Raw genomic sequence first — 26,922 nt, forward strand, 5'->3', positions numbered from 1 at the left:
TAAAAGTACACTAAAAGTTGTGATGGATTCCTCAGCAAACTTCACTCTTCCTTAATCAATTAGTCATTGACCAAACTACCCATTTCTATCTTCAAAAAATCAGTGGTTCTTAGCCTAACAATGGAAACTTTATTGGTTACTGCAGTGGTCAGCCCTTGGAAAACATGATGGTAGGTGATGAGACTCAACCAGTTTGGTTTGTGCTGTGGATCATGGCCATGCTAACTAAACAAGGGGTATGACCATATTAGCCTAAGGTATTGCTTTTCTTCTTGTACTACTTTTGTCCTTCTGCCTTGTATATACTGTATAATATTGAGAGAGCAAAGTTGTAGTAATTGTTTACTTAGCATGGACCACTTGCCATGTTCCTAAACAGTGATCTCATAAGGATTAGTATAGTTGGAGTCGGATGATTGGCCAATTTAGCAATAACCTTTCGCGATTAGCATAATCTTACCGCATAAATTAACTGATAATTTTAATATAAAATGAGGGGATACATTCCACAACAGTACAAAATGGTAATGGAGGAAAATAGTTCATGTATGACCTTAGCATCCAATGTTAAGGGAGGTGCATGCTACATGGTGTGAGTATCATCTTTCTATTCATCTGGGGAAAGAGAGCTTCCTATTGTATGGAAGCACTTGCCTTTGTTCCTATTTAAGTATTTGTAGATAAGTGATCAGGCCCTTCAAGTCATAAATTTGTCTAATTAAATGAGCACATGTGTCTGTGACTTCATTCTGATTTTCAGTTCATGTATGTGTGCCTCATTTTTAGACAAGTTATTTCTTTTATGGTATAAAACTATAAAAGGAACTCGAAACACAAAAACAGTATAAAGTACCTAAGAATGAATAAAAATACAGTGAGACAAAATAGTATGAATATAATATGAAAATGTATACCAACAAGTGTGTGTTTGGTGTGCTTGCTATTTAAGTGACCTCAAGACAACAGGATCTTAAACATCTTGAGGTACTTTTTCAAAGTTGTATTAGTCTGAAATTCTTGTAATAAAATGCATGGTAGGTAAGAAGAGGATGTGTATATATATTATCTACGATTAATTTTTTTCCTTTTTCCCTATGTTACAAAAGATCTCCAATTCAAACAATTATCAAGTAATGCCAATTTGAAGGTTCCTAATTTCTTCTCCTACCTCTTCCTGAAAGGTTTAAGCACTAAATAAATCAAATTTCACTACAATTATGATCTATTGAGTACTTCTTCAACCTCATAATCCATTTTTATTTTTATTTTGGCATTTTATTATGAATTTTTGATTTGTGAGATTATGATGCATTTGATTTGAAACATCAATTGTAAGAGCAGAGTCGGCGTACATAATGAGAAAAACATATCTTAATTAATAAATACTTTGTACAAAATTGAGCCAATGCGTTACTAGGCCATTCTAAATAAATCACAATATGAATTATGTGAAGTGCGTGGATGGTTTATCACGTCATGGCAAATTAAGGTAATGTGACCTATAAGTATGCCCTATTCTATTGTTTTTTTTTGTACTACTTTTGTCCTTCTGCCTTATATATATGATATTGAGAGAGCAAAGTTGTAGTTTTTGTTTGCCTAACATGGACCACATTCCATGTTCCGAAACAGTGATTTCACAAGGAAGAGTCAGATGATTGGTGGAAATATTCCATATATCACTTATAACTGATGACTCTAATATAAAATGAGGGGGGATATATTCCATAACAGTACAAAATGGTAATGGTGGAAAATTGTTCATGTATGACCTAAACATGGCGTGAATATCATCTATCTGGGAAAAGAGAGCTTCCTAGTGTATGGAAGCACTTGCCTTTGTTCCTATTTAAGTATTTGTAGATAAATGTGTATGTGTGTATACATAATGAAAATATTCGACTTGGCATTATTTAGAAATAACTGAACATATATACGTGTCTGTGACTTCATTCTGATTTTCAGTTCATATATGTGTGCTTGAACTAAGCAGATACAGCCTCATTTTTAGGCAAGTTATTTCTTTTATGGTAAAAAACTATTAAAGGAACTTGAAACACAAAAACAGTAGAAAGTACCTAAGAATGAAGAAAAATACAGTGAGACAAAATACTAGGAATATAATATGAAAATGTATACCAACAAGTGGTGTCTGGTGTGCTTGCTATTTAAGTGACCTCAAGAGAATGGGATTTGAGGTAGAATAGGGGACTTTTTAAAAGTTGTATTAGTCTGAAATTCTTGTAATTAAATGCATGGTAGGTAAGAAGGTGAATATATATTGTCTATGATTATTATTAATTTTTTCATTTTTCCTATGTTACAAAATATCTTCAATTCAAGGGGCTTCCTTGTCAGTACGATGTATTTGAACCATCCTGTAAACCTCCAATGCAATACAATTATGTCTGTGTTGCTCGAAACTCAAGTACTAACCTACTGTAAATGTAAGAAATTAAACAATTATCAAATAATGCCAATTTGACAGTTCCTAATTTCTTCTCATACTTCTTCCGGAAAGGTTTTAGAACTTAATAAATCAAATTTCACTACAATTATGATCGATTGAGTAATTCTTCAACCTCTCCGATTTCTTTCTTTCTTTTATATGTATATATTTTTTATTCTTTTATTTTTTATTATGAATATTCGATTTGTGAGATCATGATGCATTTGATTTAAAACATCAATTGTATGAGTGGAGTTGCTTACATAACAAGCAAAACATATCTTAATTAATAAAATAGTACAAATTGAGCCAATGCGTTGGCCGTCTAAATAAATCACAATATGAATCGAATCATGTTGAGTGCGTGGATGGTTTATCAAGTACAATAACATCATGGCTCTAAATTAATGTGCACCAAAATTAGTGTGCCTAATGTGATGGGTAATGTGGAGCCTGATAGATACTGTACACCAAGTCCCAACTCCGCGGATTCAATTGCTGCTTTAGTGCGAGGGTATTTATTCATTCTGAACTCTCTTTATCTGCTGTTGTTTTTTGATCATCATAGTAAAAATTCTTGCAACCCTTGGATATAACCCTGAATTCTGGGTGAATCAAGTAAAATATGTGTGTTCTTGTTGTGTATGTGTTTGATCTATTTCTTGTGTTTTCTGTTTGATTTCGCAACATGATGCACAATGAATGGACAGTTCAGTTAGGAGCATATTATTGCCTGTGCAATATCTTAACACTGTGGAGGCTGTAGAGAGCGGTACTTAGACCAGTACCTCTAGAACTTTATCAACTGTGGTACTTAGACCAGTACCTCTAGCACTTTATCTTTTTATTTACTAATCCAGAGTTCCAGGGCTGGACCATGACATATCATGTAGAAACCTAAATATACAGTAGGTAATCCAACATTAGGGCTTTGAATTAATTTTTTATCTGATCTTTTTAGGTCTGTTAGGTTGCATTAATCCCACTACCAAATGAAAAAGTTTATATATGTAGTCCATAAGTATACATTGTAAGCATTGTTTATCACAATTAAACTTATTGAGAACACTAAAGCTACTGAACAAATGGGGGGACCATATGGTCTATAATTGGTAAATGCAAGTCATTTTTAATATTTTTAGGACTAAGATTGCTCCCACAAACCCTCAAAGTATCCTTGGTTGCATAAGATCAGTAAGACAGTAACCTAACTCAAACCAATATCGGAAAATTGCCTGCCACTATGTCCCCCAACGATGCTGACTGTGTCGGTGTCATGACAATGGCCCCTCGTGTTATGGAACCTTTATTACCTAGCTATATGGTGCACATGCCCATAAACATGGTCATACTTCTATACATGTGTATGTACATATCTATATAGAGGCGAGTTAGCAACCAAGGCAGCAACGTACGTGTCTACGTTTGACAGGATCAAGTTTCTCTTTGTAGAAATGGTTGATAATATAGGTTTTAACTCAGACATAGAAGGCCCTCAGTACAATCTTGCAGGTGCTAGCAGAGCCTCAGGAGAGGAAGGGGTCATCAAGGATCAAGATCGTTTGCTGCCGATAGCTAATGTGGCCCGGATCATGAAGCAGATCCTGCCGCCTAACGCGAAGGTATCCAAAGAAGCAAAAGAAACCATGCAAGAATGTGCATCTGAGTTCATTAGCTTTGTCACTTGTGAAGCATCGGACAAGTGTCACAAGGAGAAGCGCAAGACTGTGACTGGCGAAGACATTTGTTGGGCTCTTGGGACTCTAGGGCTTGATGACTATGCTGGGGCAGTAAAAATGTATTTGCATAGATATAGGGAGTTAGAAGGGGATAGAGCTAATCAGTGCAAGGCTGGCAACAATGAAGAAGAGGAACCATCAAATATTAGAGGTGAATCACCAAACAAACCTACAGTTTCCCCTACTCCATTTAAGTTCAATTTAATTAGTGGAAAGGACTAATCTCCCTCTACATTTATTTTCCTACTTTTATTTTATATAATGATCAGCCAATTGATATGATGTTTGTGGGAATGGGGGGTTCACTTGTATGGTCTCAGATTTGTTCTCTGATTGACTGTTAAGATTGAGATTAATAAGAAATCACCTCTTCTGAAGCTAATCCTTGTACCTTTTCAGATAACGGGGTTTGTGAATTAATGTAGTTTGTATGATAACTGATTTTTGTGTCTTCATTTGTACTTGAGAGTTAGAATATATAAATTTAGGGTTTTATTTGAGCTTACTTGTCTTGCTAATATATTTCTCTTGGTCTTGATCTGAGAAATTCAAGTGGGAGGCTTGCTATGAAGGGGATAACTCGCTTCAAGCTTTGATTATAATCGGACGGAAAAGTGTAAGGCCCCTTTGCCCCATATGACAAGAACACAAAGATCGATATATGTTCACCATATTGCATATTACTGCAAACCAGATGACTAGGTCTTTCATCTCTTTTCTTTTCTCTGGTTAATTTTGCATAGTCCACTTATCACAAAAAAAAAAAAAAGTACTTGCTATGATGTTCCCAATTAAACTCTTACAAGTTTATTTTGTATGGTTAATTGTAGACTTTGATTGACAGTATTAGGTTCTGAACTTCATCTACGTTAATTCTTTGCAAATTTAACTAACAATCTCTCTCTCTCAGAATTACCATGGGATGAAATGAATCAAACACTTCATTAACCCACCACTCCTTCTCAAAGAGAGAGAGAGAGAGAATACGTAGTTCAATTGCATCAAACTCGGGCAGCATGCTGATGGCATACAATAGGTCAAGTGTCATCCATAGTTAGCATGCTAATTTTATGCACATCAGTCACCACTTGGCCCAATTTTGTCCACATCCATTAGTCGCACACAAGACATAAAATATGATTGCTTGCTTGCTAATTCATGCATAACAGTTACCACATACTTTGGTTCAATTACTGTGACCACATCTAATTGAATACACATTCAACATTCAGTAAAGTTAGCATTCTCTAAATGGTTTAGGGCTAGGATTTTCTTTAAAAACCCTAAAACCTGGGACCACAGTTTAGTTGCTCCAAAGTAGTAGTTTGTACTGAAAAAACTCATCAGGTCAGTATGATGCTAACATTTTCTATATTCAAATGGAATGGATCATCCTCCCACAAGTGAGGATGACTCAAATCTCTAGGTCACTGTATGTCTTTTATATAGATGCTTAGCAGACAGAGACAAGTAAAGAGAGAACTATTAGAGGTTATCAAGGCTTTCTAGTGTTTCTCTAAAAGCATACATTAAGCTCTTGTTTAATCATTTAACAGAAACGAGTTCTTGATGATCACAAAAGGAAGGTTATATATATATTTGTATATGATATAAGATATATTTACAAATTAACATATATATATATACATACATACAAATGGGAGGAATCCACTGGATACAAAAGCATTATATGCTCAATGCCATACCATGAAATGTTTTACTTATCGGAAGAACATACATATATATATATATATATATTTCACTAGTGCAAGGCTCAAACAGTCTACTAAAGGAAATCTCTTCGTCATATAGACCATTATCATTTTCTCATAGCTTTTTGGCACTTCACTGCTTGTTGGCGAGTCTTAATGCAGAGCCTAACTCACTATTTATTAAGAAAACACTTCAGTGAGTCCACCTATCCCATTGTAATGTGAAGAGAACAGGCGAATAAGGAGTTGTCCATGTGACATCTAGCAGTTTGGTGTGATGCAACATATTACAATGTGCCCAAGGACACGAGATTGAGTTGGCACAACCTGGATTTTGTCCTAAACAAAATATATATTATGCCAATGCTCTTTCATACAACATCAATAATACATAGCATAATTGTTAGATGTGCCAGTGCATATTGATTTATATCATTGTGGTGTCGAGACACTTGAGCTTTTGCGAGTCTCGGATTAGCATTGTTTCTACATGTTATCAGTCATAGATTTAATTAGAATACTGCAATTGTGCACTTTGATGTTGATATTTGCAAGTAGGTCTTAAATCATTCATTTAATTAGCTTTACCCAAATTGCAGCTTGAATTGCTTCAAATTGTGGAATGAATAAACTCTAAAGCCATCTGAAGCTGTGATTACACTTTCAATTTCTCTAGTTTATTTATTTATTTTCAAATCTAAATTCAAAGCATTCAAATTAGCTAATTCTTTCATTATTGTTATTTTTATACATGTTTACGAGTACATTTGAAGTTTGTGTTGGCTCTGTTATACTGTAGTCTTTTTTAATTTGCTGATAAATTACTAGCTTTAGGGCAGAAGCAAATGGGCTTTCATTCTTTTTTTCCCCTGAAAATTGTCTTATTTATTTGTTCTTTTACTGCAGTGTCTTTACTTAGTTTAATCTAAATTGAAATTACTTGCATCAATTCATCCAAATAGACTATGCAAATTCACAATATTATAACAAAATTTAACACTCAAGACTATTTTTTACATTACATGCATTTGCTCAGACACTTAATTGTGCCATCACTTGCTGGACAAGGGAAGCAGATATTACACTTTATGTTAATCTGCAGAGGTTCATCTCCTCTCCACAAGTATAGAGGCTAGACTGTTATTTTTATTGTCCTCTACAATATAACTACATCAAGTGTGCTGAATTTTCTTCTTATAGCTTGGTTGATGTTCTAAAGCTCATATGTCATTCCCACTTTTAGCATGCGCTTGTGAGGTATATCAAACACCTTCTCAGTCTGTCTCAAGTTCCTCTTCAAGAAATTGTAAGCATAATCTATCAATATCTTCTTTCCTATGTTAGCTCCTTTCCCTGCAATCACTTCATTCTCACCCATCAAGTGAACAACCCCGGCTCGCCATGCTTTCTCCACTACTTCAATCTCTCTCTCCATTGCATCTACTTGTTTCTCAGCTTCAGCTTGCTTTGAATCCTCGTTAACGTTATCACCATTACCTGATCCATCATCTATTTCTCCATCCTTTTGGTTATTGCATACCATTGCATGAAACATCGAATCCTCTCTAATGAACTCCTTCAACCTGTCAACTAACATCCTTTCAAAGGGCTCATGTTCATTGCGTGCATCAGTGTATCCGTATCTCACAACACAACGGAACACATTGAGCTCATCTGGTTTTATTCTTCTGAAGATGACTCGCTCTTCTACTGGAACTTTGCTTATGGGTAGTGACTTGATTGAGACAAAAACGAGGACGGAGTGTAATGCAGGTACATTTTCCACATAATGCTTGAAGATGGGTGGAATTCCATGAACAAGCTCCGAGTAGAAGATAGCGAGTCCTGGTATTCGACAACAGTCTGTATCAGCAGCTATCTCCTTCACCTTCTCAGGAGAAATCTTGTGATCTAGCTCATAATGGTATTTCCTTCGGTACACATCATTCCAAGTGTACATGATAGCCATTAGAAGCATTGCGAAAGCCAAAGGTAGATATCCTCCTTGATCGAATTTGTAGAGGACTGAGCTTAAATAGAGAAATTCAACCGTACAAATCACAAGAACATATGAAATCACCAGAAGTATGTGGGTTTTCCATATCATGATCATGATCAATACTAGGAATGCTGATGTTAGAGTCATCACAAACACCACCGCGATCCCTGCACGTACAATGCAACAAATTAATTCTCAGTCTCAACCTTTACATAGCTAGGAAGAAATGTTTAGAGTAGTGAATTACGTACCATATGCATTGCCAATCTTTGTAGTAGTTCTGAAGCCAACAGTGACACCAACACAAGCCAACATGAGAAGATAATTGACTTCAGGGATGTAAACTTGTCCCTCGTACTTAGCCGATGTGTGAACAATTTTAACACGAGGAAAGCAGCCGAGAGAGAGGGACTGTTGGATAATTGAGAAAGTCCCCGAAATCATGGCTTGGCTTGCTATGATTGACGCCAATATGGACACACCAAACATTGGCCAATACAAAGCGTCTGCATTGAATTTATTTTAATTGTCTGAAGCAGGAAATAGATCAAAGAATGAAATGGACATTAATATATGTGTATTACTTACGTGGTATGGACTTGTAGAAGGTTTCTGAGACCAAATCATTGTGCTTGCGAAGGAAAGAGGCTTGTCCAGTGTAAGCTAATATGAGTGCTGGGTACACAACACTGCACATGCTTATTTGTATAGATCGAACAGTGAAGTGTCCAACATCGGCAAATAATGCTTCAGTTCCTGCATTTTGCACATAATAATGTATGGTTCAACAACTATATATATATATATATTTTCAGGTTTGCTACATTCATCAAATTAGGGCGAACAGACAAAAAAAAAAAAGAAAAAGAAAAAGAAAAAGAAAAAGAAAAAAAATAAATAAATTCCAACCTGTTGTAGCGAGGACGACGCCACCAAGTGAAACCCACGCTTGTTTTTTGTTCCTCACGAAATAATCAATGATGTACTTTGGATTTATGGCTTTAACAACAGTGGAATCAAATTTGAAGAAATTATAGACGCCAATGCCGGCAATGAGACCGAACCAGACACATATTATGGGAGCAAAGCTGTAGCCAACTTTGTCAGTTCCAAATCTTTGGACCATGAATAGGCAGACTAAGATGGCAACTGCTATCCAAACAATCCTTTCTGCACACAAATCCATGTATATAATAGGTTTGTTGTTATTTGGAGAGATTCTTCTGACCAATTAAAACTAAAAACAAAGAATTGTGTTTGTGTTTCTTGGGCCTGCTTTGGGCTGTCGTTTGGGCTTCCCATGCTCAATTGTACACTGCATGTATTGGTTAGCTATTGCTATCCTCCTCTTTCTTTTATAAAATTTATCAGTTTACCCTTCAAAAAAAAAAAAACCTATGAACAAATTTTGCAATTTAAGATATTCAAAGAATAAGGTATCGGTGCCTCAAAATGCAATAAGGTGCAACTTAATGACGTGGGTTATTTTAGTTTTCTTGAATGTATCACTGAATTGAGTCAAGAGTGTATTCGGTTACATGGAATTAAATTCTTCCAATTAAAATTGGTAAAATTTGAGAAAGACAATTAAATTAATTTTATTTTATTTTTAAATTCTATCAATTTCAATTCCAGAAGAACATGCCCTCAAAATAAACCAATTAGGGTTTAGTAAAAAAAAAATAAAAAAAATATTGATTTGACTCAGACAACCTTTTTTTTTTTTTTTTTTGAAAGATAGATTCAATTTTTGACTCAGACAACCTTGTGGTCCACTAAAAAAGTGAATCTTTCTTTTACTAGCAAGGTTGAAAATAAACTTCTTTTCCAATATAAGTGGCTTATTGCAGACAAAATATAAGGGTATTATATTGTATGAAAATTGGTGGTACAAATGTCAAATATAGTGGCTTGTGTTGGTCGAAAATTATGTAAAAATATGCATGAAATTTATGGTAAGAAAGTAAAGTAGCAAAAGGCGCAAGTATAACGTGTTTAAAGCTTTTGTTTCATACTGTAATTTTTTTAAAAAACTATGACAACTAATTCAATGATTTGCATTATTCAAGGCACAGTCAGCAAGAAAAACAAGACTCCTTCCTATTTCTTTATTTTCTTTTTAAGTACTCAACCAAACAAGACTTCTTAATTTCTATTTTTATATATTACTATCGTTCCTTGATCCTAATGTATTTTTTTCTTCCCGACAAGTTAGGGGAGAAGGATTCGACGAAGGACACATTCAATTAGAGAGTTGAACACTCTACCAATTAAGTTACGGAATGATTAATGTTCCTAATAATATCATCTTTAACCAAATAATGCGTCACCATAATTTGTACAGGTGCATTTTGATAAAACTAAAGTAGTGATACTTCAAATATTTGAATTTTTTTAATCATGAAAAAAAATTATTTAATTTTCTTAAACTCTTTTAGGGCTTGTTTGGAAATCATAATTGTTTTGTACTTTTTTTTTTATCCAAAGTAGAAACAACGTTTTTGTTTTAAACTGTCTTCAATACTATTTGGAAGTATGTTTGGTGATGTATGGTTGTTGCAAGATTTTTGAAAACAAAAACTTGGAAGCATTTTATATATATATATATAAAATGTTTCAAATTTGAAAAATAAAATGACAAATTTAAAAGGTTATTTTAGATTTTTTTTTGGGCTACTATTTATTGCTACAATGTGAAAGCAACTTTCGATTTTGGTCTTTTTTTCAGAAATACTTCAGCATTATTCAAATCACAACAAATGTTATCAAACACGTTTCGTACTTTTGCCTCGTTATAATATACCGTCCGAAACAAAAAAAAAAAAAACACAGAACATGCCCTTAATTTCTATTTCTAATAGTAAATGAAAATTTATAATATAAATTATTTTTATCACTGGATGAACAGTTCAACTATGTTGTAATCTAACCAACTGCACGTAAGAATCAAATGCTAAAAACAAAAAAATAAAAATATTGTACAATTTAAATTGTATTGTATTTAGAAGTATCGAATCACGGTCTTAAAATTGAAATTAATAAAAAAAGAAAAAAAAAAGGAAAAAGTCTAAAGTTCTCCAACATAGAAGTATAGAATATAAAATTAAACTACGAAGATACCCTTCTCTTTATAATATAAGAAGATACCCTTCTCTTTATAATAAACGCGAACAAATTATTACTATAAAGCAACAACTCTAATTATGAGTCATTTTTTTTGAAGTTTTTAAAAAGATTCCAAGTTTGGTGACGTGATGTTGAAAAGCTTAGTAACAACTTGAGCCATTGGATTCAACAGTAACGTCAGCACTTTAATAGTCAAAGTATAAAACAATATACATATATTAATAATATGTGTATAGACACAGTAATATATGGTATATACATGCATCTATAACGGAAAAATCAGATTAGGATTGCGCGATATATATATATATATATATATATATATATATATAACGTGGAATATATACCTTCTGTCATGGAGGACGTAGCTTCCTTGATCCCACCAACAGCCGATAACACTGCCGTCGAGTTGGAAAAACATGTGATATGTTAGTCAAAAATCATAACAATATAGTCATCATATATATAAATTAGAGGGTAAAAGACGAAACTCTTTTCTTCGTGACCGTCCAAAATAGTTGGCAGTATTGGCACAAATGGACAAAACCAAACACGTTGTAATTTATAACACGTCATGCCATTTTTATTTTTTTTACTTTTTTTTATTTTTTAACTAGCTTTTTAAAGTCAATAGACATGGTATATGATGTGTTTTGTTTATAATATGATATGTATGCCATGAAAATGTAAAACAACAACGAGTCAACCAACAATTTGAAAATAATCCCAACCCACTGCCAATAATAGAATTTCTTTTTCCTAAATCCAAACCAAACAAAAAGTAATTAATGATTTCAATCGCTAAATATTTAGTTTACTTTTATTGAAAACAATTTTTAAGAATTTTATAAGAACAATTTTACATGATAGTAAAAGATTGTTTTATTATGTTTAATAATACTTTCAAAGAACTGTTGATCAAATGAATATTGTAATAAAATTTTTAAAAAACTGAACAAAGCATTGGATGGAATATACATTAATGCAATAAATAAGATGTGTAGAAATGGTATAAGTAAAAAAACCTGAGATACAAGGTGTGAGGACACCATCACCGATGACCATTGATGTGCCAAGCATTGTGGCAAATAAGAGGAAAAACTTCGCAAACTGGCTATTCTCTAGCTTAGACTTGAGCTTCGATGCTAGTAGCAAGCGATTATTAGGCAAATCAAATTTATACGTTGACACATCTCGATCTTCTGCTTCTTGACTTGGAATCAAACCCACCTTGGCATATCGGCATAGTAGAGAGTACAAAGCAAATGTTCCTCCTGAAATAATTAATTAATTATTTTTTACATTATAATTTACTCCGTATTATATACACACACACACATAGGGTTTAAGAAGGAGAAACTTCAGTAAAAATTCAGGAACATTATCATCTATGTACGAATTAAAACCTGAGCTGGTGAAGCCCACATTACCTTTATTAATACTAGTACTCTGAGAGTCCGAAATCAAATTGGACCTCGGAAAAAGACAAGAGGGGAGTAATTATTTATTTGTTTCTTTTGGGGATAATTAATTATTTATTTGTTTGATTCTACCTTCACTTAACATGCATGCATCACATGTTGAGGGCAATCGTGTCAAAAATGCAATGCAAAGAACATCAATTAATCAACTAGCTAGCGTTGATATTTACGAACTAACATCACTTGGAGAAATTATACAATATTGGAGTGGTATATTGAATTTTCTCCAAGTATCTTGAACCCATTTTATTTTATTTTTTTTTGGTTTTTTTTTCTTTTTTTGGGAATGATTCAGTGTATTCAAGACTTTACTTCGATTAATTTTGGAAGATTCAGAAAGGGTGACCTCCCCACTCTAAACCGCATGTATCTGGAATTTTTTCTAGAATCAAATGAGGTTTTAAGTTGGATCGATCAACTACTAAGCCAATTATATACACACACAAGAGGTAATCAAGAATGAGGATATGAAAGACCACATAAAAAAAAATAAAAAAAAAGGGTTGGATTTGACGTACGTACCATCCCCGTTATCATTTGCCCGTAAGACGATGAAGACATACTTGAGAAGAGGAATGAGAGTGAGGGTGTAGAAGATCAAAGAGAGAACACCCAATATGTCATCGTTGTGTTTAATTTTTCCGTCGCTGAAAGTGCTGGCATACACGTAAAGAGGTGAGGTTCCGATGTCTCCATACACTACCCCGAGGCTCTGGAATGCTAGATGCAGTATCACCGACCAATCCGCAGTACCCTTATAAATAACACAACATCGGTCACCTAGATGATAATAATAATTGTAACACATAATATATATATATATATATATATATATACCTTGGAGTTGTGAGCGTGATGGCCTTGAATCTTGGCGGATTCAATATCCAAGGAGTCATGTCGCCTGAGCTTTTGCCAAGAAAGTTTCTTTCCATTTAGTGGTTTCTGGCTAAATGCTTGATGATCACTAGTACCATCTTCTACTACATGATCAGGACTAGACATTTCCACAAATATATTGTACCCAACAAGAAGATTGAAATTAAAACTAAACTCACACTTTCACACACTGTATATATATATATATATATATATATATATAGTGAGAGAGAGGGGGGTACCGTGTGGGTGTTATTATGCTGAACCTGGTGACTCAGGAGAGGTATTTAAAAGCCTATAAAGTCGGCCATTGCACGTGTGAAATTATCATCCCACCACCTCTCACATTGGGTTTCGGAGCTTGGTCTCCATGTCATCACTCTGTGAAAAAGACTACTCTATGTGATAAAAGTAATATTTTGATTAAAAAAAAATGTAAGGAAATATTATTAGATTTTCCTGCCCACTTTCAGAGTCTATTTAAAAAGACTGGTTTCAAAAAGTATTTTCTATAAAAGAATTAAATATTAATTTTGATTGAACTGATTATTCAATTTAGAGTAAATTCACAAAGTATATTCTAAAAAAAAAAAAGAAGGTAAACATTAATTCTTATTGACCGAAACAACCAAGTGACACATGATCTAATTTAAAGTAAATTCACAAAGTATATTCTAATTAAAGAATTTTAAGCATTATTTGTAATTGAATTGGACTATCAAATGACACATAGTTCAAATTATAGTATATTTACAAAGAATATTCTAAGAAACTGGGAGAATTATCTTATTTGAAAGATCAAACTATGACACTGCACGCAAGAGATTTGGAATTAAATTGAGGCAAAAAAACAAAATATTATTTTCGTTGAACTGAACTACTAAACTAGTAACATCTAACAAATTTTCAAGTTTAAGAATAAAAAGTGAAAAAAGTTTAATTATGGAAAAAAAAAAAAAAAAAAAAGTTTGTTTATATTTTTGTAGTAGCTTTAGAAGGTTTGTTCACTTCTTTGGTGGGTAGTTTTGTATGTAATCATTTACTACAACAAAATAAATAAGAAAAAGTAAGCTAATATATTTGTATATAGCTTTTCAAATATATATATGTATATATATATATCTAGGAAAGTGAGATAATGTTTGGTGTAATCATAATGGTGGTGGTTAAATAAAAATCCTTGCATGATTTTTAAAAAAATAAGTTACAAAATGTTTTCTTTAAAGAAAAAAATTGTTTCTTCTCAAATTTGATACCAAAAACCAATATAGGAGGACTATTGGATCGCAGGCTAGCGCAGTGAGTAGTAGTTGGGGAAGTTTCTACGAGGGAGAGGGAGGATGTTCATTTTAGTCACGTGAGATATGTGTCTGCTTTCGCTGCTACCTCATCACCCACCTCATGGGAAGGCTTCTCATGTTTGACCGACAAAAACCCTAAGAAGGATACAATGAATTTGAGAGTCAAAGTCTGGATAACAATTTGAATTTGTTTCGGTGCAATTTTTTTCCATGCATACTATTATTAAGTGGTCCACCATGCCAGAAACAAGTTGATTTTTTTACGCATGTTAATTAATTTTCACTTATTATGAAAAATCTATAGTGGAATATTAGTGGGCATATGAAACTAGACATCAAATTTGAGTTCGCATCGCCTTCTTTGTACCCACATACACACACGTACATGTGGTGAATACGGTAGAGAAAATTAAGAGGCGGATGTGAAAAGGCATGTTAGCAAAAATTAAGCAGAATTTATTAATTAATGCATTTAATAAATTTAGTCAACCTCAGAAGTTTGTTCCATTTAGGTTGGACCATTTTATTATACTTCTTCCTGATTGGTGCGGTTGTCAATTGAGTGATGACCTTATGAGAACAATAATTTCACTTTTTTTTTTTTAATTCAAGAATTAATATTAGTTGCACCATTAGCTATCCTATAACGTTACATTTACGGAATATCCTAATTAGTCCAATCTTAATCAATTATTACAAGTAATTTGTTTATTTTATGTTTAATCCTAACAATGAAGAGTGTAAGAATCAGCATTTTAGTTGTGTGGTGGTAGTATATTCTCTCGTTGGAGTTGTTTTCCATCTCGTGTTTTCAAAATTGATTTTTTAATGGAGTAACCTCACGGTCCTCACAACTAACTAAACCCTCTGTTTCTTTATGAAAAAAGACTTACTTTATTTTATTTTTTATTTACGTAAGCTCAATGAAGTTCTCAACAAGTCAACTCAGAGCGAGATGCTAATTAATTACTGTAATACATTAGGATAAACTAATATTTCGTAATAATTTAATTTATTTCTCATTTTTTGTCAAATAGTATGATAATTAATACAAACCTAAACTTCTCTAGCTTGTAAGGGAAATTCAAAATGCCTACTCTACCACCAGCCGGTAATCGGGCTTGTAATAATGATAATTAAATTACTCTTTAATGTATTGTATAACTCTAGTACATTTATTAAGGAAAAAAAAAAATTGACATAATAAATTCAACCACAAATTATAGTGTCTCCGGTGGATTCTGGAGTGACAGATTTCGACTTTCTTTGTCTTGTTAGAAAATAATAATAAAAAAAATAAAAAATAAATTGTTGTGTAATTGTTTTATATTAACTTAATTAATTTTTTTAGAACATGTATCTCGGCCCCATAACACAATCACTATTTAAATCAGGAGTGCAATTCAAAAAGTAAATCTCAAAAACTTACCTCTCAAATACTTCCGTTATGCCATATGAGAAATACCAACTTAATTGTTTGAGAGGCATTTTTTGGTTGGTTATTATCTGTTGGTGCTCTTTGTAATGTTGAGGGGTCGGTGAAAAGCCGCTTTTAAACGTGTTTTGATAGTTAGTCCATGCTCTACGCGTTTTAAGTGAGAAATGGGAATGGGTTTTGTGTATGCTTGTAGAGCTGTATGTGATCTTTTCAGTGACTCACTTCTTTTTTCGATTAATTAAAAACTTAAACTTAAATTATTAACGTCACAATCACTTTACATATCATTTTCATTTCTATATTAATAGGTTTCTTGTTTTTATTTTAAATTATTAATGTGTGGTTGATTTTTTGTATGTGTTATTTTGCACTACTTTTCTTTCTCGATCTCGATCTTGGTTTTTCCAACGCACCTTGGTAAGACTTGCTAGCCCACATGCGCCAAAAGTAAGATATGGTATTCAAATAACAATCTATTTATGTATTATATAATTATATTATCCACAATTATTGTGCCCATTTGTCCAAGCTTTGTTCCGATTTCAAATAAAATAAAAAGAGCTGACGGATACATAGTTCGTTTTATTCAGCACACATATATTGTCTATCTGTGTGTGTATTATATAATATTGAAGGGTTGGTTTCTTGGTTGTAATGAGTTCAAAAGAAGGTGTATGAGCCTTTCTATTTTTGTTGGCACCTTAACCATCAGTACGTATTAAATATATTTTGCAAACGCATTTTGGATATGCATGTCAACGTAGGAATATTCGACAACAAAGACAAATGAATCCGAATATGAGTTTTGTATTTCATGAGAACTGATTGTGATCATAAGATTAGGAAATGTGGTATATATATTATTTGATATTTGTGAATCGATATATACATAGTATAAGCCAATGTTAAAGGTTGGTTTATGTGCTTTGGTTTTACTAAAGAATGAATCTCAGAGGCGGTTTACATTTGTGTTGAATACATGGTATGAGTTTGACACAATATTTATTAATCAAGAAACTTTAAATACAATTAATTAAATAAATTTCCTTCTCCATCTTTTTGCATTATATTATCAAAATGAAATTCAAAAAACAAATATACCACACATTGTAACATGTTTGGGTACTTTTATGGTTGTCAACAAAGATGAGCCTTTGCCCTCATTTTTGAACCATGAAAATGGACTTTAAAGTACCTGAAGTCTTCTGTTTTTGTACCACTGAGACTGGTTAACAAGTTGCTAGCTAGTCTAGAGCCACGTGTTTGTGTGATCAATTCGTCAACTTGTGCGATCTTTTTTTTTTGAAAGATAAGATAAATTTTATTGGATGAAGAAGTATTAAACTTGTGCGATCTTCTTTCCCAGAACAATGGCGTATATATATATATATACACACACACATTAATATATATATATATATATATATATATATATCTTTATTATTCTTATTAAAAATAATATTTTATTTAATTAGTTACCTAGTTTATTACTTGTCAAATATATTTTAGGTTTAAAATATAGATAGTATATTTTATTTATATATATATACATAGAGAGTAAATCTAGAAAGTGAAAAAGAGAAAGCTAGAGAGAGAAGGAAGAGAAAGAATAAGGACCCTTAGAGAACGAGAACAAGGAAGAAAAAATTTATCTTTCGATCCGAAAGTTTAAGGCAAGTTCTTTATTATACACTTATCCTTTAGATATGTGGTCTATATGTCTCCAGTATATCTTTATGGATGTTTAAAGGATTATTAAAATTGGAATTCATGTTTAAATTAATCTAGAACATAGGTTTTTATGAGTTTATGTTCATGGTTGTTCTTGTTATATGAATTGATAAATTAATGGCTTAGATCTAATTTTTAATGGATTTCTACATGTAATAATGATGTATTTTCGTGCTTGTGTGTTGATGGGACTTAGAAACATACTTTAGGATCCTTAACAATGGAGAATATGGTTTAAAATGTTGTATCTTGGGTTGTTTCACGAAACAGTGCTCGAGCACCCCTTTCTGAGAAACAGTGCTCGAGAACCCTTGGGAGGGTTCTCGTGCACCCTAAAGATGAAACAGTGCTCGGGCACCCTTTGGGGAATTTTGATAAGGATGCTTAAAATGACTCCAAATTGATTATTAAAGGTCTCGAACACTAAAAAGGGACTCAGGATGATCTTACGTGAATTTTAAATAGGCTTGAACATAACAATGCATGGCATTTGAATTATTTAAAAAATATATGAATTTAATTTTTTAAGTTGTTTTAACAATTGAGATTAAATGTTCAGCATGTGATATATTTGGAGAATGCTTACCTGGCTGTAAAATAAAATATCAACATAATTAAGATTCAGTTTATATTTGATACATGATGTATGAAGTTTAAATAAATTATAAGTCATTCATATGATTTGATAACATAATATTATGTTATACGCTGTTATGATATAATATGATTATAATCAATTGCATATCTATCGATCTGTATTTTATAATCTCGAGACATGATATATATGTGTGTGTGTGTGTGTGTGTTAGGATTTGCTTGAGGATCACTGTCAGATTTGGTTCAATGTATGCCGTTGTTAGGATATGGCTTTATTTTGGTTTATGTGGATGGACTGGCTAATAAGTTCAGTCTCATTTCTTCGTGTCAGGTCACAGAATCATGTGGATGACATGACATTGAGAGACTATGGCGGATAGTTAATTTTATTGTTATGGATATGATATGAATTTATATATATATGGATATATACCACGATATGAGCTTGAGATCACAGGATCAGTGATTAGGATGTAGGCGTATATTGCCAATTGAGATAGGTAGCTGAATTAGGGTTGTGTGTGCCCTGGTAGAAGGAGGACTCGTGACCACCTTTGTGTGCGATTTGCATGAGATACCCACTACACGGTTTACTTCAGTGAGAGTCTTTAATGTGTATATTTATATATACTTATCGACTATGTAGCTACTGTATAAGTTAGTTATAGATGTGTAGTTTCTTTGGTTCTCTGTTTGGGTTGTCGTAGAAAAGACTTATTGTGGGTTTTGACGCACCATTGTTATATTTTTCAAGTTCTCGTCAGTAGTAAGATTAGAGACTTGTCAAATTCACTCTTCTAGTGTCATCAACATAGAATTTTATCTTCTGTTTAGTTCTTCCAGTTTTTAGACAATTATTTATTTTTAGATAAAGAATTTAATTAGGAGTTCATATTTGAGGATTCTCGAGTTGTATTGTATTGGAGAATTTATATTTGAGGATTAAATGATTTTATTCACGGAGGAATTATTCATTTAATTATTTTAGTTTTCTTTCAGCTTTATTAATTTATTTCTTATTTATTATTTTGTATTCCGCGTTCGTTTATTACTTTAATTGTTTGATGTCCCTAGGTTTTGTACGCGGACCTGATCAACCCGTGTTCCGTAATCGGGGGATGTTACAATGTTTTTGCATTAATTATATTATCCAAATGGAATTATTTCAAAAAGACTTAGCTGTTCCAAAGCCAAGAATATTGTTGTTCTACAATATTTGTAGTTTAAAACTTGTTTTTAACAATTTCAATTATCTCAAATTTCAAAGCGCGCATTCAAATTAGCTAATTCTTTTATTATTGTTACTTTTATACATGTTTACGAGTAAATTTGAAATTTGTGTTGGCTCTGCTATACTGTAGTCTTCTTTAATTTGCTGATAATTAAATTACTAGCTTTAAGGCAGAAACAAAAGGTCTTTCATTCTTCTTTTTTTCCCCTGAAAACTGAAAATTGTCTTATTTATTTGTTCTTTTTACTACAGGGTCTTTACTTAGTTTAATCTAAATTGAAATTACTTGCATCAATTCATCCAAATAGATTCACAATATTATAACAAAATTTAGCACTCAAGACTATTCTTACATTACATTGACGAGACACTTAACTGTGCTATCACTTACTGGACAAGGGAAGCATATATTACACTTTATGTTAATCTGCAGAGGTTCATCTCCTCTCCACAAGTATAGAGGCTAGACTGTAATTTTTATTGTTCTCTACAATATAACTACATCAAGTGTGCTGAATTTTCTTCTTTCTTAGCTTGATTGATGGTCTAAAGCTCATATGTCATTCCCACTTTTAGCATGCGCTTGTGAGGTATATCAAACACCTTCTCAGTCTGTCTCAAGTTCCTCTTCAAGAAATTGTAAGCATAATCTATCAATATCTTCTTTCCTATGTTAGCTCCTTTCCCTGCAATCACTTCATTCTCACCCATCAAGTGAACAACCCCGGCTTGCCATGCTTTCTCCACTACTTCAATCTCTCTCTCCATTGCATCTACTTGTTTCTCAGCTTCAGCTTGCTTTGAATCCTCGTTTACGTTATCATCATTACCTGATCCATCATCTATTTCTCCATCCTTTTGGTTATTGCATACCATTGCACGAAACATCGAATCCTCTCTAATGAACTCCTCCAACCTATCAACTAACATCCTTTCAAAGGGCTCATGTTCATTGCGTGCATCAGTGTATCCGTATCTCACAACACAACGGAACACATTGAGCTCATCTGGTTTTATTCTTCTGAAGATGATTCGCTCTTCTACTGGAACTTTGCTTATGGGTAGTGACTTGATTGACACAAAAACGAGGACGGAGTGCAATGCAGGTACATTTTCCACATAATGCTTGAAGATGGGTGGAATTCCATGAACAAGCTCCGAGTAGAAGATAGCGAGTCCTGGTATTCGACAACAGTCTGTATCAGCAGCTATCTCCTTCACCTTCTCAGGAGAAATCTTGTGATCTAGCTCATAAAGGTATTTCCTTCGGTACACATCATTCCAAGTGTACATGATAGCCATTAGAAGCATTGCGAAAGCCAAAGGTAGATATCCTCCTCGATCGAATTTGTAGAGGACTGAGCTTAAATAGAGAAATTCAACCGTACAAATCACAAGAACATATGAAATCACCAGAAGTATGTGGGTTTTCCATATCATGATCATGATCAGTACTAGGAATGCTGATGTTAGAGTCATCACAAACACCACCGCGATCCCTGCACATACAATGCAACAAATTAATTCTCAGTCTCAACCTTACGTATATAGCTATCGGAAGAAATGTTTAGAGTAGTGAATTACGTACCATATGCATTGCCAATCTTTGTAGTAGACTTGAAACCAACAGTGACTCCAACACAAGCCAGCATGAGAAGATAATTGACTTCAGGGATATAAACTTGTCCCTCGTACTTAGCCGATGTGTGAACAATTTTAACACGAGGAAAGCAGCCGAGAGAGAGGGACTGTTGGATAATTGAGAAGGTCCCCGAAATCATGGCTTGGCTTGCTATGATTGACGCCAATATGGCCACACCAAACATTGGCCAATACAAAGCGTCTGCATTGCATTTAGTTTAATTGTCTAAAGCAGGAAATAGATCAAAGAATGGAATGGACATATATATATATATGTATTACTTACGTGGTATGGACTTGTAGAAGGTATCTTTGACAAGTTCATTGTGCTTGCGAAGGAAAGAGGCTTGTCCAGTGTAAGCTAATATGAGTGCTGGGTAGACAACACTGCACATACTTATTTGTATTGATCGAACAGTGAAGTGTCCAACATCCGCAAATAATGCTTCAGTTCCTGCATTTTGCACATAATAATGTATGGTTCAACAACTATTTATTTATTTATTTTTTCTTTCAGGTTTGCTACATTCATCAAATTAGGGCGAACAAAAAATTACAAAAAAAAAAAAGAAAGTCCAACCTGTTATAGCGAGTACGACGCCACCAAGTGAAACCCATGCATGTTTTTTGTTCCTCTCGAAATAATCAATGATGTAGTTTGGATTGATGGCTTTAACTACAGAGGGATCAAATTTGAAGAAATTGTAGACGCCAATGCCAGCAATGAGACCGAACCAGACACATATTATGGGAGCGAAGCTGTAGCCAACTTTGTCAGTTCCAAATCTTTGGATCATGAATAGGCAGACTAAGATGGCAACTGATATCCAAACAATCCTTTCTGCATACAAATCCATGTATATAATAGGTTTGTTAGTCGTTATTTTGACAGATTCTAAGTAGTGATACTTCAATTATTTGATGTTTTTTTTTAATCATAAAAAATATTTATTTAATTTTCTTAAACTCCTTTGGGGCTTGTTTGGAAATCACTGTTGCTTTATACTTTTGCTTTTCTCCGAAGTAGAAACATTGTTTCTGCTTTGAAATGTATGTAATACTATTTGGAAGCATGTTTGGTAATATATGGTTGTTGCAAGATTTTTGAAAACAAAAACTTGAAAACATTTTATATATATAAAAAAATGCTTCAAATTTGAAAAATGAAAAAATGAAATGACAAATTAAAAAGGTTATTTTAGATTTTTTTTTGGATACTATTTATTGCTACAGTGTGGAAGCAACCGGAAGTATCAATTTTATCCTTCCGATTTTGGTCTCTTTTTCGAAAGCGTTTCAACACTATTCAAATCACAACAAATGTTATCAAACATGCTTCGTGCTTTTGCCTTGCTATAATGTACTGTCCGAAACAAAAAAAAAAAAAAAAAAAAAAAGCAAACATGCCCTTAATTTCTATTTCTAATAGTAAATTAAAATTTATAATATAATTTATTTATTTTCATTGGATCAACAATTCAACTATATTGTAATCTAGGAAGCACGGACACTTCTACGAAGGAGTCGTACCCGTGTCGGACACCGTCACTACTCAGACATGTGTCCGACACTTTATATACGTGTCCATAAATAAAATTAATTTTATTATTTCGGACACTTCCAGGACACTTTGCCGACCCTTCCAGTATACTTCTCGGATATTTTTAACACAAGTCTAACCAATAATTTTAAAAATAATATAAATACTATAAATAATATGAATATTATAATGACAAAGTAGTATAATAATAAAAATATATATTATTATGTAGCCGTGTCCAGTATCCGTGTTATACTTTTTAAAAATTTGATGTATTCAAATATCCGTATCGTATCGTGTTCGTATTCGTGTCTGTATCCATGCTACATAGGTTGTAATCTAATCAACTATTATCACAAGCACGTAAGAATCAAATGCTTAAAAAATATATATATAAAAATGTACAATTTAAATTGTATTGTAAATAGAAGTATGAATCACAGTCTTAAAATTGAAATTTATAAAAAATAAAAAGAAAAAGTCTGAAGTTCTCCAACATAGAAGCATAGAATTTAAAATTAAACTACGAAGATACCCTTCTCTTTATAATATACGAAGATACCCTCGGGAACAAATTATTAGTATAAGGAAACAACTGTAATTATGAGTCCTTTTTTATGTTTTTAAAAAGATTCCAAGTTTGGTGACGTGATGTTGAAAAGCTTAGTAACAACTTGAGCCATTGGATTCAACAGTAACGTCAGCACTTTAATAGTCAAAGTATAGAACAATATACATATATTAATAATACGTGTATATACACAGTAATATCTGGTATATACATGCATCTCCAACGGAAAAATCAGATTAAGATTGCGAGATATATATATATATATATAACGTGGAATATATTACCTTCTGTCATGGAGGACGTAGCTTCCTTGATCCCTCTAACAGCCGATAACACTGCCGTCGAGTAGGAAAAACATGTGATATGTTAGTCAAAAATCATAACCATATAGTCATCCATATAAATTAGAGGGTAAAATACGAAACTCTTGTCTTCATGACCATCCAAAATAGTTGGCAGCATTGGCACAAATGGACAAAACCAAACACGTTGTAATTTATAACACGTCTTGCCATTTCTGGTGTTTTTTTTTTTATACTAGTTTTTAAAAATCAATAGACATGGTATATGATGTGTTTTGTTTATAATATGAAATGTTTGCCGTGAAAATGTAAAATAACAATTAGTCAACCAACAATTTGAAAATAATCCCAACCCACTACCATTGATAGAATTTCTTTTTCCTACATCCAAACGAAACAAAAAGTAATTAATGATTTCAATCGCTAAATATTTAGTTTACTTTTATTGAAAACAATTTTTAAGAATTTTGTAAAAAATAATTTTAGATGGTTGTAAAGATTGTTTTATGGAAAATGCTTAGCTATTCACCGGTGAGTAGGGTGAAGCTACTCACCTCTTCTGTGGTCCAATAACAAAATAGCACATCACATTTAATAATAAAATAATCCACACCTAAAAACACTATATACATTTATTCGATGATTGATTCGAGAAAACAGAGAAATGTGTGAATTATTTTATTATTAAATGTGATGTGCTATTTTGTTATTGAATCACATGGGAGGTGAATAGCTTCACCCTACTCACCAGGTGAATAACTAAGCATTGTCCTTATTTTATTCTCTTTTATTATATTTTCAAAGAGTCTTTAATCAAATGAATATTATAATAATTTTTTTTTTCCCTTCTCTTTTTTATGTGTTATCTTAGAAAACTGAACGAAGCATTGAATCAAATGTACATTAATGCAATAAATAAAGTGTGTAGAAATGAATGATATAAGTAGAAAAAAACCTGAGATACAAGGTGTGAGGACACCATCACCAATGACCATAGAAGTGCCAAGCATTGTGGCAAATAAGAGGAAGAACTTGGCCAACTTGCTATTCTCTAGCTTAGATTTGAGCTTCGACGCTAATAGCAATCGATTATTAGGCAAATCAAGCTTAAAAGTTGACACTTCTCGATCTTCAGCTTCTTGACTCGGGATCAAACCCACCTTCGCATATCGGCATAGTAGAGAGTACAATGCAAATGTTCCTCCTGAAATAATTAATTAATTATTTTTTACATTATAATTTATTAAATATATATACATATATAAAGTTTAAGTAGGAGAGACTTCACGACTCACGAGTCCAATTAACCTCACTCATGCATATTATAAAAATATCTGATATTCATATTATAAACTTCCTCCTCACACACTGACAGACCTGGCCTGGCTGGTTAAGTTCCTCCCTGGTTAATTTGTGCCAACAGTGAAAATTCAGGAACATCGATCATCTAACTACGAATTAAAACCTGAGCTGGTGGAGCCCACATTCCCTTTATTAATACATACTAGTGCTCCGAGAGTCCTCGGATATCAAATTGGTCCTCGGAAAAAAACAGATCGAGGGGAGTAATTATTTATTTGTTTTTTTTGGGGTTTTTAATTATTTATTTGTTTGATTCTATCTTCAGTTAACATGCATGCATGACATGTCTAGGTCAATCGTGTCAAAAATGCAATACAAAGAACATTAATTAATCAACTAGCTAGCGTTGATATTTACCAACCAAGGGAGGAATATAATCATCACTTGGACAAAGTATACAATATTAGTGTGGTGTATATATATATAATCCCCTACCAACTAATTTTCTCTATGATCAAATGAGTTTTTAAGTTCGATCGATCAACTACTATGCCAGTTATAAATTAAGCCGCATATATATATATATATATATATATATATATATATATATATATATATATATATAAACACTATAAATTTTACAACAGGCAATCAAGAATGAGAATATGAAACAAAAACTATATAGGTTGGATTTGACATACGTACCATCTCCGTTATCATTTGCCCGTAAGACGATGAAGACATACTTGAGAAGAGGAATAAGAGTGAGGGTGTAGAAGATCAAAGAGAGAACACCTAATATGTCATCATTATGTTTAATTTCTCCGTCACTGAAAGTGCTGGCATACACGTAAAGAGGCGAGGTTCCGATGTCTCCATACACTACCCCAAGGCTCTGGAATGCTAGATGCAATATCACCGACCACTCCACAGTACCCTTATTAATTCCATATATATAACCCCCAATCAATCAGAATCATCCTTCATTTAATTAATTTCTCTAAATCGCTAGCTATATATATATATATATATATATATATATTTCCAACATGTGTGACTGTGTATGCTATATATATATATATATATATGTACCTTGGAGTTGTGAGCGTGGTGATGGCCTTGAATCTGGGCTGATTCAATATCCGAAGAGTCATGTCGCCTGAGCTTTTGCCAAGAAAGTTTCTTTCCATTGAGTGGTTTCTGGCTAAATGCTTGATGATCACCAGTACCATCTTCTACTACATGATCATGATCAGGACTAGACATTTCCACAAATATATTGCACCCAACAACAAGATTGAAATTAAAACTAAACTCACACTTTCACACACACACTATATATATATAGAGAGAGAGAGAGAGGGGGGTATACGGTGTGGGTGTTATTATGTTGAAGCTGGTGAGTCAGGAGTGGTATTTAAAAGCCTATAAAGTCGGCCACTGCACGTGTGAAACTATCATCCCACCACCTCTCACATTGGGTTTCGGAGCTTGGTCCCCATCAGTCATCACTTTGGTGAAAAAGACTACTCTGTGATTAAGGAAAATTTTTGATTAAAAAAAAAATTTTAATCAAAAAATTGGAAGGGAAATTATTAGATTTTTCTGCCCGTAGTCTAATTAAAAAGGCTGGTTTCACAAAGTATTTTCTACAGAAGAATTACACATTAATTTTGATTGATCATCGATGACACATGATCCAAATTAGAGTGGATTCCCAAAGTATATTTTAAAAATAAATAAATAAATAAACAATAATTCTGATTTAATGAAACAATTAAGTGGACACAAGATTTAATTTAAAATAAATTCACAAAGTTGTAATTTAACTGACGGTCAAATGACACATGATTTAAATTATAATAAATTCACATAGAATATTCTAA

General features: G+C 32.9%; 3 protein-coding genes across 3 annotated transcripts; 1 reads left to right on the forward strand and 2 right to left on the reverse strand.

Annotated features, from left to right (window-relative positions):
- Positions 1-3,903: 3,903 nt before the first annotated feature.
- LOC132268532 (nuclear transcription factor Y subunit B-4-like) lies at positions 3,904-4,410 on the forward strand. Its single transcript, XM_059769363.1, has one exon. It carries the CDS (start codon positions 3,904-3,906, stop codon positions 4,408-4,410), a length of 507 nt encoding a protein of 168 aa, XP_059625346.1.
- A 2,469-nt stretch (positions 4,411-6,879) lies between these two features.
- LOC132268867 (potassium transporter 5-like) lies at positions 6,880-13,637 on the reverse strand. Its single transcript, XM_059769756.1, has 8 exons — positions 13,344-13,637; positions 13,029-13,260; positions 12,051-12,299; positions 11,373-11,423; positions 8,809-9,069; positions 8,488-8,655; positions 8,151-8,405; positions 6,880-8,066 (listed from the first exon to the last, which is right to left on the reverse strand). The coding sequence occupies exons 1-8, from the start codon at positions 13,506-13,508 to the stop codon at positions 7,114-7,116; spliced, it is 2,334 nt and encodes a 777-aa protein (XP_059625739.1). The 5' UTR covers positions 13,509-13,637; the 3' UTR covers positions 6,880-7,113.
- Positions 13,638-19,971: 6,334 nt separating this feature from the next.
- On the reverse strand, positions 19,972-26,395 carry LOC132268866 (potassium transporter 5-like). Its single transcript, XM_059769755.1, has 8 exons — positions 26,129-26,395; positions 25,742-25,973; positions 24,690-24,938; positions 23,717-23,767; positions 21,902-22,162; positions 21,608-21,775; positions 21,269-21,523; positions 19,972-21,179 (listed from the first exon to the last, which is right to left on the reverse strand). Exons 1-8 carry the CDS (start codon positions 26,300-26,302, stop codon positions 20,227-20,229), a joined length of 2,343 nt encoding a protein of 780 aa, XP_059625738.1. The 5' UTR covers positions 26,303-26,395; the 3' UTR covers positions 19,972-20,226.
- Between the last annotated feature and the right edge of the window lie 527 nt (positions 26,396-26,922).

This window comes from Cornus florida, unplaced genomic scaffold (genome assembly GCF_030987335.1).
Source record: "Cornus florida cultivar Cherokee Brave unplaced genomic scaffold, ASM3098733v1 CherokeeBrave_3.0.0_Hap2_Chr08, whole genome shotgun sequence".
Taxonomy (NCBI): Eukaryota; Viridiplantae; Streptophyta; class Magnoliopsida; order Cornales; family Cornaceae; genus Cornus; species Cornus florida.

Excerpts from the sequence above, each read along its gene's own strand:
- LOC132268532 (XM_059769363.1), top strand. The coding sequence starts at position 3,904 with ATGGTTGATAATATAGGTTTTAACTCAGACATAGAAGGCCCTCAGTAC.
- LOC132268866 (XM_059769755.1), bottom strand. The coding sequence starts at position 26,302 with ATGTCTAGTCCTGATCATGATCATGTAGTAGAAGATGGTACTGGTGAT. Across the intron at positions 21,524-21,607 it reads CTTCTACAAGTCCATACCAC|ACGCTTTGTATTGGCCAATG; the intron begins GTAAGTAATACA and ends AATGCAATGCAG. Across the intron at positions 21,180-21,268 it reads AAAGATTGGCAATGCATATG|GGATCGCGGTGGTGTTTGTG; the intron begins GTACGTAATTCA and ends TTGTATGTGCAG.
- LOC132268867 (XM_059769756.1), bottom strand. The coding sequence starts at position 13,508 with ATGTCTAGTCCTGATCATGTAGTAGAAGATGGTACTAGTGATCATCAA. Across the intron at positions 8,656-8,808 it reads CGTCGTCCTCGCTACAACAG|GAACTGAAGCATTATTTGCC; the intron begins GTTGGAATTTAT and ends TGCAAAATGCAG. Across the intron at positions 8,406-8,487 it reads CTTCTACAAGTCCATACCAC|ACGCTTTGTATTGGCCAATG; the intron begins GTAAGTAATACA and ends AATTCAATGCAG.